The sequence below is a fragment of the Punctularia strigosozonata genome (assembly GCF_000264995.1).
Source record: "Punctularia strigosozonata HHB-11173 SS5 unplaced genomic scaffold PUNSTscaffold_27, whole genome shotgun sequence".
Lineage (NCBI taxonomy): Eukaryota > Fungi > Basidiomycota > Agaricomycetes > Corticiales > Punctulariaceae > Punctularia > Punctularia strigosozonata.
The window spans coordinates 11,218-24,687 of NW_006767459.1; the positions used below are offsets into that span (position 1 = coordinate 11,218).

Sequence of the window (13,470 nt, forward strand, 5' to 3'; positions counted from 1 at the left end):
CCTATGAGACTGGACTGCATGATCTCCTGTGAGATGTACACGTTGCAGAGGAAGTTGAGCGCTTCAACCAAGGTCTAATAGAACACGTAGTCGATATATTCATGTACGGGATTGTTCGGTGGTGTTCTTATCGCGATTCTTTGCCATATCGGTGGTCGCGGGCGAACGTCATGCCAAAAATTGTGAACATCCACGAGTTTCGAGCCGTGACTACATGAGTACGGGGACGGTGTCGGGTAAACGGAAATTCGCCCTTCGCTCTGTATGGTGCCGAAAAGTTGCGACTCGCCGCAGGAGAACGTAACGCGACCGCGGAGAGTGGTTTGAGCCGAACCAGTAAAAGGCATCGTGCTCGACTCAACCGATCAACTGGCTTAGTTGATGGAGATCAAAGTTCGTACGATGAACGCTCGAAAGGGATGGGATGATGAGAGCGTTAAAGACGATAAGGCAAAGTAAAAGTACACAGAAGCATATTTGAGCAATACCGAGTGCGACGAATATCATGAGCCACATCCGAGGACAAAAAGACATCTTAGGCTCACCGTCCATTCGTTGCCCGTGCGACGGCGCCACAGTCCCACAATATTGGGCGAGGACAGAACCGTCACCGTACATACAGTCACAATAGCGTGTGAATATTCGGTGGAGGGCCCTGCGTAACGCATGGTCACATCGCAAATATGTCACATGGCCAATTCAGGACCGCGGTTTTCCCCCATGAGGCTTTCCAGGTTTAATGTCAACGTCATGACTCGTGTAGTCAGTGTCTCCAGCTCGTATTGACGCAAAAGTTCTGAAATGCACCCTTGCAGAAGGGACAAGCTAGCCTGGGCGAGAAAGGCTGAGCCCGCACGCACGTCGCGCAGCTGCTCATCCTTTCTCACCTCCCGCGTCGTTTTTGTGTCTCCCACCCTTCCCGCCCTACGGCGTTCGCACCGTTTGATTCAGTGTTACTGAATTCCCTTTTCCAAACACGGTGCGCAGGTTGGCCGCGCGTGGTCGGACGGGCCCACCGGCGCGGCGGCTCTCTCCCACATCTTCGTTATCCCTTTCACACGGTTTACTCATTTAGTTTCGCTCCTTGTCGTTACACGCCGCCTCGCCTCAGCTAGCTTGTTGTCCGGTTTCAACAGCCAGGAGTTCGAAAATTTCCTGGACTCATGTGCTGTTGTCTATAATATGTTCAAGAGCCACCTTCCACCGACCTCGCTCTTCCCCTTGAATCAAGAGATGTTTACCTTGGCGACAGCTCATATTCAGCGATCCGACTGACCAACCCAATGTTTACGAAGCCCAACGCAGACGGGATCTCGCCGCAGACACCGAGCGTAGAAATAGCCGCGGAACTCGATCATGCCGGGATTCTGAGATGGGTTCAAGGCAATGCCTTGTATCTCGATGACAACGAGATACATGTATATTGAGAAGAGAGATTGTCTGGGTGGGTACTGAGAAATGTGTCTGTTTCAAGGCATTATTGATGATTCTATTCACAGAGTATTGCACCGGACTACGCCTTGAAGTGTTAACATCGGGGACATATAGTAGAGATAGAGGTCTCGTTCTGGGCGATGAAAACTCGTAACAAAAAGTTTCGTACGGAGATCGGCCCGCGCTCGATTGCAATCTTGGACCAGACATATCAAGAAGTAACGTCTCCTGCGATAATGTCATCCAGTGCTGACCAAGGACCTCAGGAAGTGTTTATTCACAAAATGCGCTCGGACAGGCAGAACAAGATGGCTTCGACTAAGTCGACCGCAATCGGGGTTATACGCAGAAGGATTGACGAGGACTAAGGCTCTAGGGAGCAGTATATTCGGCCTTGCACGCACGAGCCTTCGATGCAACTTTGAAAACATGTGGAAGTTGGTACAATTCATTTGGAAATCACGATACTTGTTATCAGACATGAGCCTCTGGCGCGCGCGCGTCAAATTCCGTTTTCTCTGATCGGATTTAAGCACCGAGAGTCAACAGACCTTGTGTTCATCTGGCGGGTCGGCCATCATCGTCGTCCCTTGAAAGGAGAAAAAAAAAGAAGGATCCAAGGTGAATTCCAACGTCGAAGGATCGGCGATACAGATCATTTACCGACGATCAGCGCCGGCGCCACCGCGTTGCACGTCTGTCGCCCACGGGGTGAGTTCACGGTGAAGCACCGGAGAGAGAGGGAGATGGGACACTCGCGATGCCGTCTTTGACGTATCTCTGCGCGATCCAGTGCACCAGGCCGTGCATGGCGGATTTGGAGCTGGCGTAGTGCGGCCCTAACGACTCCGCCGGTGGTCAGCGCAATCACGTCAGCCGCCAGTACACGAATGGCCATCGACAAACCGATGACACCTCCCTTTCCTGAGACGCATATGAATGAGCACACTACGAAAAAAAAAAAAAAACTGATAGCAGCCGAGTTTGCTCACCGGCAGCGACGCGTAGGCCAAGAGCGTGAGCAGCGGATCACCTTCGGCGCAGACGAAGCCAGAGCTCGAACCTCGAACAGAAGATGATCCGTCCCCATTTCTGCTCTTCCATGTGCGGGATGCACAGCTGCGTCACCTATAGCGGTGTATGCGCATGAACAAGGTGGTAAGCCGAAACTCGCAGACGAGTGGCGTCTGACGCGGGGGACCTCCCCACCCTCCATACCAGATAAGCGGTCCCGGTATTCGTCCTCCACGTCCGCTCAAACTCCTCGACACTCATGTCGCCGATATCTCCCCGGGGCCCGATCCGTGTTCCTGTCATGCCGGAGTTGTTCTACAAGATGTCAGGGTGCCCGAGCTCGCGCACAACCTCGGCGTGCGCCTCGTCGTACGAGGACAGGTCGGCCTGGAACGCGGCCACTTTGACGCCCAGCGCGGCGACGAGCTTCGTGGCCTCCTCGGCGTTGCGGTGGTAGTGCACCGCGATGGAGCATCCCCGTTTGGCGAGGGCGAGGGCGGTGGCTTTGCCAATCCCTCCGCTGGGCATATGTCGATGTCATCCAAGACAAGCCAAGCCCGCAGGTGCGACAGAGGTTCGCCTGATACTTACGTGCATCCCGGAATCAAAGCCAACTTGCCCTGCAGCGGACGTTCGCTTTCCATGTTGCAGTTCGAGGCAGGAGATAAGATGCGGAATCCGGCAGCCGTTCCCAGTAAGTAAGTCGGAACTCGTCTTACGATGATGTCACAATGCTTCGGCGCGGGATAAAGTTCGGCTTGACGTGTTCCGGGTCTGGGTGGTGGGTATGTAGAATCATGTTCATTAGAGCAGAGAAATCTAACACGCAGCCACTGTCTGAGAACGCTTACCCCAGGAACCCGCAGCCCATATAGCAGGTATCGGACAACCCAACATATCACCAGCTCTCCGCATCACCTCCTCATGGCCGACTTCATAAGCAAGAGCAATTGAATGAGCCACTGGGAGGCCCGGAAGAGGGTATACACTCACCTTTCTCCAGTGAGAGTGGACCGATCTCATGGAGCTGATACACCTCCTTCTTGTACTTCTCCGCAGGCGTGAAATGTTCCGCGTCGACGAGATGGAGACAGACGAGCAGCCAGTCCATGAAACCGGCCAGACCGGACCGTTGCGGCTTATACCACGGTTTGCTCGCCCACCTGTCGTCGGGAGCGACTAGATCAGGGCGATTCGGCCTTAGCGATGCACAGGACTGACCTAGTGGGATGCATGCGCGCAACCTCGTCATGTTTCACGTCGGGAACCTCGAGAGGAACGAGCGGGAGAGGGTAGATGCGGGGAAGGAAAACGTAGCGCTGGAAGAGCATCGCACCGTTAAGCACGGCCTTCGTGATCAGATGCAAGTACCACGGCTGCGCAGGTTGCCTGACGTGAGGGAAATTACTTTGTGAGATCAGAGAGGGAGGACCGCACGTACATCATCGCGATTCTCGTGTGCTCGTTGAGCACGGTGATGACCAGACGATGCGCGAACGGTCGGAGCGGCTTCGATACGTGCATCTGCCTCTGGAGCTCGCCCATGGTCACCTCCACCACCACCAGGTTGCTATCCGCCGGAACCATGGCGCGCGCTTCGTAGTCTTCGCTCCAAGCCCGCAGCTCATCGAGCGTGGCCGGGATGGAATGGATTCCCATTCGGCGACCGATTTCCGACCAGAAAACAAAGCCGGCCTAGAAGCGCCTGCTCGATCACGTTCAATTGAGGACGGCATTGTTCATACCTGCTGCTCTAGCGGAGATAAAGGCCGCCATCCGTATCGACCCAGCCATCACTATCAACAGACGATTAGGTCTCAGGCATTCAGTTGACCGCAGTAGACTTGCTATAGGTTCCAAGACGAATAAAGATAGGGTGTAGAGGAAATCGTCATGGCTCTACATTGAAGAAAGGCCATTAGGTGCGAACTGAAAGATGAATTTCACCGGCTAACGATGTTGTATCGGTCGTGAAGCCAGTTCATCCTGGCGATGGCAATGTTCGCACGTGGGTCCAGATCTTGCTTGCTCGGCGGAGCGGGTTCATCAAGATCCCAATTGCCATGTATGGGACACGTAAGGAAGGTCACTGGGAAACGAAGGTTTCAGCGCCTAGATGCGCGGTCCCGGCAGATGGCCCCAGATGCCGTATCATACCAATCAGAATCTCCGTCTGCATGTGGTGTTCGAGTTATTTGGGTCCGCATGAGAGGTTGCAGTGGCTTACGTCGGCATACGCGGGCCATGGAGGTGGTATAGTACGTGTTGCAGACGGAGAGGAGGATGAAGAGCCAGCCCCAGCCGAAGCCAAAACGCGTCAGGAAGTGGGACGTGAACACGGCCTGTTATCGCGCGAGCGCGAAGATCAATCGTTGGCAGACTATATGAACGCGTACTAGACGTACGAAGAATATAAGCGCAGCGTTGTGGTACCAGTCGCCGTAAAACTGCTCGGCGACAAACATCTCGAGCACGGTCTTGTCGCGCGCCTCGTCGTCGTCGAGCGGGCCATCGTCGATTCCGGACACGGCGCGCCAGCCGACCTTGTACCAGTCTGGGATTGCGGGCGCAGCACCCTCAGGGAAGCCGCCAGGCGGCTCGACTTGCGAGGCTCCGGTGACGGCGCCTGGTGCGGTATTCGCTGCTGCGTCTTCGTCTGCCTGGACCTTGTCCGCATCTTCGATAATGATGGTGGGGAGGACGGTCGCGCCTCCGGTCGTGACAGGTAGTTCTGCGGCATCGTTCCTTCTCTTAGCACCCGCGTCTCTGTGCCATGCGAGCACGGATGCATGTCGTGTGCTCACCGTGCGCTCCGCCGCCGTTCTGCTCTTTACCGACCCTGGAGAGTTGCTCGCGGCCTTTCCCGGCCGCGGCGGCCTTCTGCTCAGGGCTCGCGTTGGCGTCGAAAGTATGGACGGCGACGCTGTTCTTCGCCGTGTCGTGGTTGATGATGCCGGTGACCTCGGCCTGGGCAGCGAGGGAGGCCGCCATGGCGGGCAATGTCGGGGGGTGGGTGATAGCGGTACCAGGGGCGGGCGATGCGGGTAGTGCGAGCCCGCTGTGCGTTGCGCTAGACGGGCAGTTTGGGTAGTCAAACGCAGGCTGGGCGTTACCGATGTCAATATCGGTATCGCCGTCGTCGTGCGCAGCATCCCCGGCATCGCTTGTGGAGGTCGGCAAAGTGTGCCGGCCTCTGGCGCGTCCGCTTGTGGGGACTGTTCGAGCCCGCTGGTGTTGTCTTTGCTGGCGGGTCGGTTGATATTGAGCCCGGCGTGCTCGGACACGCCGGTGTCTTGATGCTCGAAGAAGTTGGCGACGGCATACAGGAGGTGGGGAAGGGTGTCGCTGTCCGGCTAGAGGTGATGCAGGGGCAATTCCAGCACCGGAAGCGGGTGATGCGGGTGATGCGAGGCTACGAGACGCTGCACCTCACGGTGGTCTTCCTGGCCGAACGCGGGTGTTGCATGACCGATGCGGGGATAGTATCGGTATCATGTGGTGCGTGGCGTTGTCGTTGTTCGCGGGTCGTCGACCGGTCCTTGCAGGTCTGATTTGCCCTTCAGTGACATTCGTCGAAGCACGTTCGCATTTTCTGCGCCAGCAGTCTGTCCAAAATTCAGTAAATCTTGCACCCGAGAGTTGATAAGAACCTATACTAACGAGATACGACCATGTGCGGAGCGCTGACAACAGTCGAGAGCAGGGAAACCATGGTGCAGTCGCGAGCCCCTAGTGTAGCGTCAGTTCTTGCATTTCTTGAGGACAGTGAAAGGGGGTAATTGTAGGGCGCTCTCTCCATCGACACAAGTATAATTCCTAGCGGAGGTCCCTGTGGGGCATATTCCAGCCGGATACCAGGACGAGACGGGATCGTGGCCGGAGGCAAGCAAGCATTGTGTGGCCATGCGCGCGAACTCGGTCTCAACAACAAACACACTCTGGTCGCACTCAGCACATCTGAACCTGTCATACATGCCATCTACAGAGGATGCCGAGTTCTACGCTGAATATCTCGATATCCAAGTCAATCAAAGCCTGAGGAGCCTCGTCAGAGATGCGGAGCAGTATCAAATGATGGGCTCTGACCCCCTTGCCGCACAGGGAGATAGCCCCTTGGAGTACTGGGAGCAGGGCATAGGTGTGGAGGATGAAGATCCGGCGGAAGCCCAGGAAAACGTCAATAGAGAAGATACGGAGCAAGATGCCGGTATTGGTGATGTTCGTGCTGATGCACTACCCGTTGAAAACTCAGGGTATGTGTTCGACGAACATACAATAAACTGTACTAATATACCATAGACTGGCTACTGGACAGAGCAATAAGAAAAAGTGAGCCGCTAAATACCAATATTTCCTGATACCACTCACGAACGTTCATTCAGAACACACAAACACAGGCACATGAAGGCCCAAGTGATGCGAAGGAAGGCCAAGAATAAAGCTGCGGCGCGCTCCATCGATAGACTTCCACATATAGCCAAGGCCGTTATCGTGTCCAGAAAACTCTCCGACATTGATCATGTTACAACGACGGTGGACTTCATTGACACACCTACAAAGGGGGCTTGGAAGGGACATACTACTGCCCCACGTGAAGTCCCTAATATGGATGATCTGCTGAATCGGGGATTCAAACTGATTGAGTGGGACGCCTCGTATGTCACATAGTGTCATCCTGTTATTGTGTTGAATCAAGCTGATGCCATTTGTAGACGCCCCTTGGTCGTAACCGATTCCGAAGGGCGAATTATGGTTGCCTTCCATCCTGCTCCTCCTGACAAGGATGATGGCCCAGCATTCTCTGCCACTTGTGACCGCGTTGCCAAGAAGCTGTACGATCTGGGTAAGGACCCAAAGTTGCAAGCTAGGTTTGATCCGGGGAAGGATTATCACCGAAGGGGCACCTTTCCAGTACTGACCACCGGCGTCGCCATGGGTGGAGGTCAGAAAGGTCCCATGAATCTCGTCAAGGACATGGGCCAGGTTCACAGAGGAAAGGCTCTCAAAGAACTGTTAGCTGACCCAGATGTACAGCGTTTGGCAAACTTCGGAAGTAGTGAGTAAATGTGTGCACTATGCAAACTTTCCCTTGCTTATTCCATATTAGCAAACCTGCTATACACTGCGCCAAAGTTGTACAAATACTACAACGATGTCGTCTGCCGGACAGAAAAGTTTGATCCCTCTCTTCAATTTCCTTTCCCAAAGTCTGTGTTCAGCATGGCGACTTTCAACCTCGGAGGATGTGTTTTCACCGAGCGTCATTTTGATGTGTGCGACTTTGCTGGAGGGCTTTGCTCTATTCAGGCGCTTGGCAACTACAATCACAAGAAATGTGGCCATCTCGTTCTATATGAGCTCAGACTCGTCATCGAATTTCCACCGAGGTCGGAGGCCTCCATCCCATCAGCATGCGTTTCTCACTCCAACATTCCTGTGACTGAGGAAGACGAGTTCCGTGCATCCTTCACTCAATACACCTTGGGCGGACTATGCCAATGGGATGCTTGCGACCAGCGCACTATCAAGTGGATGAAGGAGAACAATCCTGATGCGCTGGCTCAGTACGAGGCAGTGGGTAAGGCAACAAGATGGGAGGAGCACGTCAAGAGGTTCAGCAAGCTGAATGAGCTCGCTAATGATATACTCTCTATCTCTAAAGGTGTGGGTGTCAAGCGGAAACGGAAGGTGTCAGACGCAACTTAGTTATGGTATCATATTCTGTGACTATATAGGTCTAAAACATGTCTCCATACAATACCCTTGCCATTGTGAGAGAATAAGACCATAGAGTGGGAATATCTGAAGAGCTTGGAAGCTGCGCTGACCACTGTGTTAGCAGTTCGTTGAAATGTCGGCTCTGTAGATCGTCTAGTATCTGATGGGGTGGGTCCACCGGTACCGAATTAAGATGTTCTGGTGGGCCACTGCGACCTAACCATGAGCCTCCATCGCCTTGATCGCGGCGAGGATTTTGGATATGATTGGCCAGGTTATCGTCCCGAAGTGCCTCCCAGTCTACGCCAAACACCTCCAACTCATCCTCAGGCATTGCTTCATCAACAGACAATAACTGGTCACCACGAACGCCATGCACATACATATCAAAAAAGAACATATCTGCAGGGGATCTGTTAGGGCCACCGCGGATTCGGATCTGATGTTGGCTCCATGATTGGGCAAAGAATGTGAGTTCCTGATTGATCCGTGGCAGGAACAAATAATGGAGGAGCCAGAGGTGATTAGAGTTATTAACGTCGAGGCCATGACGTAATTCTAGATTGTAGAAAGCTTCTGACCAAGCTGCACCAACTTGAGAAGTCACGTCCACCCACAATCTTTCGATGCGGACATTATGAACACTCCTGGTGGGAAGTTATATCAAGACCCTTTTGAAAATTTGGGCAGACACATACCGTCCCCAAATGTACGAGCCTCGTCGCTCTCCGCGATAGGCTTCCATCCATGCAGCATGCGGTATATTTTCAACTCCGTGATCTCCCCGTATCCTCGATGGAATCCCATACTGTAAGGCGGCCTCAAGAAATACATCGAGAACAGTCTGGCCACGGTTGTTATTGCTCGCTCTTAACCCTGTGATGAGGTGCGAGTATCCATCGATAAACCCATGTATCACAATTCGCCACCGGATAAGACCTTGACACAGATAAGATCGCTGGTAATTGCAGTAGATCGTGCATAGTACTTACCATGCTGACCATCATGATGCCAGAGTGCATTAGGTCCTGGAACAGAATATATTCTTCGCCGAATACGGATACGATCAAAGGTTCGGTGAATAGGATCAATGCGGCGTAACGACTCCTGTATGCGTTCTCCAGGAACTCTATGTCCTAGATTTAGCAGCATACCATTGATCATGGTAATACCTGCACGGCGGTAGCGGGTGCGAAGCTGGATAATTAGGGCATCAAGGTCCTGATCTGACAATGTAGAGACCGGGCGCGTGTAGGAAGTACTTTGATGCGGAATTTCTGTATGAGCCTCTCCTACATCGGTTGTAGCGGGGTCAAGGAGGGGGTCACCATTACTTGGGTCATTGTCCAAATTAATAGTGGGACCGACCGCTGCTGGGTTGGCAGAAGGAGTATTTTCTCTGGGTAATCTGTTCCTTAACGGAGCTTGTTGTGGTTCCACGATGCCATAGTCCAACAGTGCATTACGAACAGTTGTCCTGCTAACTCCCAGAAAGCATGCAACTGCAGCAGTGGAGCAGAGGCTATAGGCCGAACGGAGGAATTGTTCATCGATATAGATCCGTGGACGACCAGGACCCCTAGAAGCAGCCTCCTGTATAATGGTAGGATGACCATGATGGGACGCGTCCAATGTATCACGATAGTGTTCACGGATATCTCCTCTCATGCCCTCAATGCCATGCATTACCGTGCGTAACTCATCTGCGGGAAAGAGATGTGTATGCTGGGTGGGCCATCAGACTCTAGTATACAGACAAGAAAGATCAAACTCAGACCGATGATATGAGTTGAGATCATTCGTCTAGGCTATTGCCCACCTGCTCGATTCTCCGGGGATCAAGTTCGGCGGGATCTCTCTGCACGATCTCCTGAACTGCCTGGAGAAAACCACGATACCGAGATCGGAATTCTGCAAGTAGCTGTGATTCACGATGGGCATCCATCGGAGCGGCAGATAGTGACTGACAGTATAGCAATGCTCTACTGATTGGATATACGCAGTACAATCCTGACAAACCCGAATCTGAACAGTGGCTGTGTAGAGTGTAGAGCCACTTAGCCAGAAACCCAGAACCTGGGCTTGTAGATCAGTGAGCTTCAGACACGGCAAACCTACAACCAAAAACCTGCAATATAGATTAATCAGCTACTCTCGGTGATGTGTGATACACAGTAAAACTAAGTATATGTTGCTATTAAAAGGCATACAGCTACACTCAATACTTACAATCTATGACTACACGTCAACCTTGGTATTACCGGAGACCAGAAAGCTGGGACACTGATTTGCATAAAAGCCAAAACCTGAAAGCACGAAGCAGACACCAGCAGTGCATTTTAGTCGCGGAACTACCATTTCAGGCAGGTGAGTGGCTTTAGCGACCTCGGCAGTGCGTGGCGGTGCTCAGGAAGGTTCGGCAATGCATGAAACCGTGAACCTGAAAGTGCAATTATGCAACGAAAACTGAGGCCATAAAGGAGGGTACGGTGAATCTCAAAGATGAATTAATATTGTGAACTCGACACGCGCGACGTGTCACGCGCGCTTTACAGACTGGAGCTTTCCGATTACTTGCTTCGCAACGACATAGTAGCAACACTGTTCCCTTATCTTTGTGGGATACAGATACGCAAGGCTCGGATCATCGGGCGCTATAGAAGTTCAGGGGTTCGGGAAAAAAATCGCGAAGTACATCTTGATTTGGATCGTGCCAATTGTGCTCCGAGTCCTCCAATGCTTCGTATGGCACAGCGGGAAAACGCCCAACAAGCCTGCTCATACGACGATTGAGGGTCGGCCGTATCGTCAGCTTGAAATAGCATACATTAGGGAAGGTCTTGTACAGGAGGGAAATGTACACTCACTCGCTGGCGGCACACGGGACAGCTATATCTCGGCATTGTACGATCATGCATTGCCGTGGACAAGACAAGGCGTAGCACGGAGGACAACATCATATTGCGTCGAATGTCCCCGGCCACATGTTGAAGGTTTAACGGAAGAGAGAAAGCATCAGACCCTTGGAGCCGGTGAATTCGCGCTGGGTCGTAAACCGGTCGACCGCTGATCGTGCGATGCAGTTCAAGGTGTTCATTAAACCATGCGGCAACGCAGCCTCGACAGAAGGTGTGGCCGCATGCGAGGCTGAAGTAAGCGTGAGCTCACAGATTCCCTACGAAGTTGCAAGACCTACGTAACAGGATTCCGGAGGCGTTGCGCGCAAACCTGGCAATGGAGGTCGTCCTCAATCTCCGAAAGCCTCTGTTGAAGGGGTTGCAGGTGCTGACGAGCCTGCGTCAGCTCATCCCGTGCTTGTAGCAATGCATTTTGCGCGACGTCAGCACGTTCCTGAGCCTGGACATTCTCTTCCTGCGCAATGGCTGCCGCTTTCTTGGCCTCAATGGCTTCATCCTTGGCTACCTCGAGCTGGGCGCTCACGTCCTCAAAGTCTTTCAGACGGAATGACGGCGGCTGAGAACATGTCAACAAATGATCACCACCTTGAGGGCAGTCGCAGGCCAACGGAGCTCACCGCACGCACGTCGTGAGTCCGGGGGCTCGAGGTCGAAGCCGTGACGGTGGCGGAGACAGTAACTGCCTCGAAGCAAGAGCCTACAGACTGAGTAACGCATGCTGTCGTACCCTCGCGGTCAACACATCAGTCAGGGCAAGCACGCGCGGTGAGGTATCACATACCGCGTCGCCGACACCGGAACCGGAGGAGATAATAAAATGGTAGCTTTCGTCCAAGGAGGCGTTGGCCACGTCGGCCACAATGTTGTTTGGAGGGGCGGACGCCGGACCAGGGCGAAGATCGTCCTCACAAGTCGCGACGATTGACGGGCTGAGTGCGTCGACCGCGCGAGTACGAGGGCGGCGTCGGGCGCTCGGAGGGTTGCCCCTCGCTCTGTGAGGTGCCATAATGTCACCGTCCCAAGAGGTGGCGGGACCGCGGCGAGTGGTTCGAGCCGCACCACGAACCCGCAATGGGCATTGTGCTCGACTCAATCGATCAACGGGCATAGTCGATGGAGATCAAAATTCGTGCGATCAAGGCTTAGAAGGGATGGGATGATGGGAGTGTTCGACGCGATGAGCCAAAGTGAGGGTACACGGAGGCATATTTGAGCAATACTGAGTGCACAAAAGAAAGCGATGAATAACAAAAGCCACGTCCGAAGACACCGTCGATTCGTTGCCCGTGCGACAGCGCCAATCCCACGCCATCGAGGATGCTTTTCCCACACCACTTCGTCCCCACTGAGATCTAGTGGTTGTGTTTGTAACGCACATACAGGGATTGATCACAGTACAATGGCAAGCCGTCTTATTGTACTTAGCGTTTCTTATTGTGCCGCGAATGGCTCGGGGAAGGCATTTGATGAGTGACAGAATGCCGCGCTGATACCGCATTAACATCGATGTGCCCTTCCCATGTTCCTTATTGTACCGGCTGTTGTATCTGAGGGGACTTTGTCCTGCCAGCGGCAATCGCTGCGATATAGTTGCCCACAGCTCTTGGTTGAAGCAGCCATCGCTCCTGATGTGTTCGGGAGTAAACGTGCACCGTTAGAATTTTGCCAACCGTTTCTGCGTCAATGGAAGTCCCGACTCCAATTGTCTTCGCGCGGCTCTGACCAAACACGATATCGTTGCTGCCGTGTTCGGCATCCACGTTTTATTGTGGCTGGACGGTGACCGTTCTGTCATCGGCCGATGATGGGAATGTGACGTCGTGGCATAGGCAATGAATCGACGGTGAGCCTAACTTGCCTTTTTGTCTTAGAATATCGCCCTTGACACCCATCTCCGTCTATTGTGCTTTCCGTACCGCTCAAGTATGCCTCCGTGTATGCTCACTTTAGCTCATAGCGTTGAACGCCCTCACCATCTCACCATCTCAAGCGTTGATCGCAAGGATCATTTCCGTCAACTATGCCCGCTGAACGTTCGCGTCGAGCTCGATCGTCCCTGCTGGTTGGTGGCGCGGCTCGAACCACCCGCCGCGGTCGCATCACCTCTTCTGACGGTGACGTTACGGCATCTTACAGAGCAAGGGGCAGCCCTCCGATTACGCGACATCGCCCACGTACTCGGGCCTTCACGGCTCGCAGCCCGTCGATCGTCATGACTTGCGAGGATGATCTCCGCCCTGGCGTGGTGGCTGGCCCTTGTTCCGGCGACGCGGTATGCGATACGCCACCACGCGACCTTGCCTTGACTGACCTGATGACCGCCAGGGTGGATACAGCAGCCTAAGGAGACCATAGAAAGCTTGTCCACCGCCTGAGGATGCTGAAA

General features: G+C 53.5%; 5 protein-coding genes across 5 annotated transcripts; 1 reads left to right on the forward strand and 4 right to left on the reverse strand.

Moving 5' to 3' along the window:
- Positions 1-3,205: 3,205 nt before the first annotated feature.
- On the reverse strand, positions 3,206-4,621 carry PUNSTDRAFT_56215 (uncharacterized protein; the record flags this gene model as incomplete). Its single annotated transcript, XM_007389256.1, has 6 exons — positions 3,206-3,380; positions 3,442-3,611; positions 3,670-3,837; positions 3,890-4,143; positions 4,404-4,537; positions 4,606-4,621. Coding segments are annotated over 6 exons (855 nt in total), but the record flags the coding sequence as incomplete, so codon positions are not given.
- A 106-nt stretch (positions 4,622-4,727) lies between these two features.
- Positions 4,728-5,009, reverse strand: PUNSTDRAFT_26447 (uncharacterized protein; the record flags this gene model as incomplete). Its single annotated transcript, XM_007389257.1, has 2 exons — positions 4,728-4,790; positions 4,854-5,009. Coding segments are annotated over 2 exons (219 nt in total), but the record flags the coding sequence as incomplete, so codon positions are not given.
- Positions 5,010-7,575: 2,566 nt separating this feature from the next.
- Positions 7,576-7,950, forward strand: PUNSTDRAFT_31403 (uncharacterized protein; the record flags this gene model as incomplete). The annotated part of the gene is made up of 1 exon (XM_007389258.1): positions 7,576-7,950. A coding segment is annotated over one exon (375 nt), but the record flags the coding sequence as incomplete, so codon positions are not given.
- Positions 7,951-8,185: 235 nt separating this feature from the next.
- PUNSTDRAFT_78170 (uncharacterized protein) lies at positions 8,186-8,911 on the reverse strand (the record flags this gene model as incomplete). Its single annotated transcript, XM_007389259.1, has 2 exons — positions 8,186-8,813; positions 8,865-8,911. The coding sequence occupies 2 exons, from the start codon at positions 8,909-8,911 to the stop codon at positions 8,186-8,188; spliced, it is 675 nt and encodes a 224-aa protein (XP_007389321.1).
- A 2,250-nt stretch (positions 8,912-11,161) lies between these two features.
- PUNSTDRAFT_139545 (uncharacterized protein) lies at positions 11,162-12,090 on the reverse strand (the record flags this gene model as incomplete). Its single annotated transcript, XM_007389260.1, has 5 exons — positions 11,162-11,232; positions 11,291-11,313; positions 11,363-11,640; positions 11,702-11,812; positions 11,866-12,090. The coding sequence occupies 5 exons, from the start codon at positions 12,088-12,090 to the stop codon at positions 11,162-11,164; spliced, it is 708 nt and encodes a 235-aa protein (XP_007389322.1).
- Positions 12,091-13,470: the final 1,380 nt, after the last annotated feature.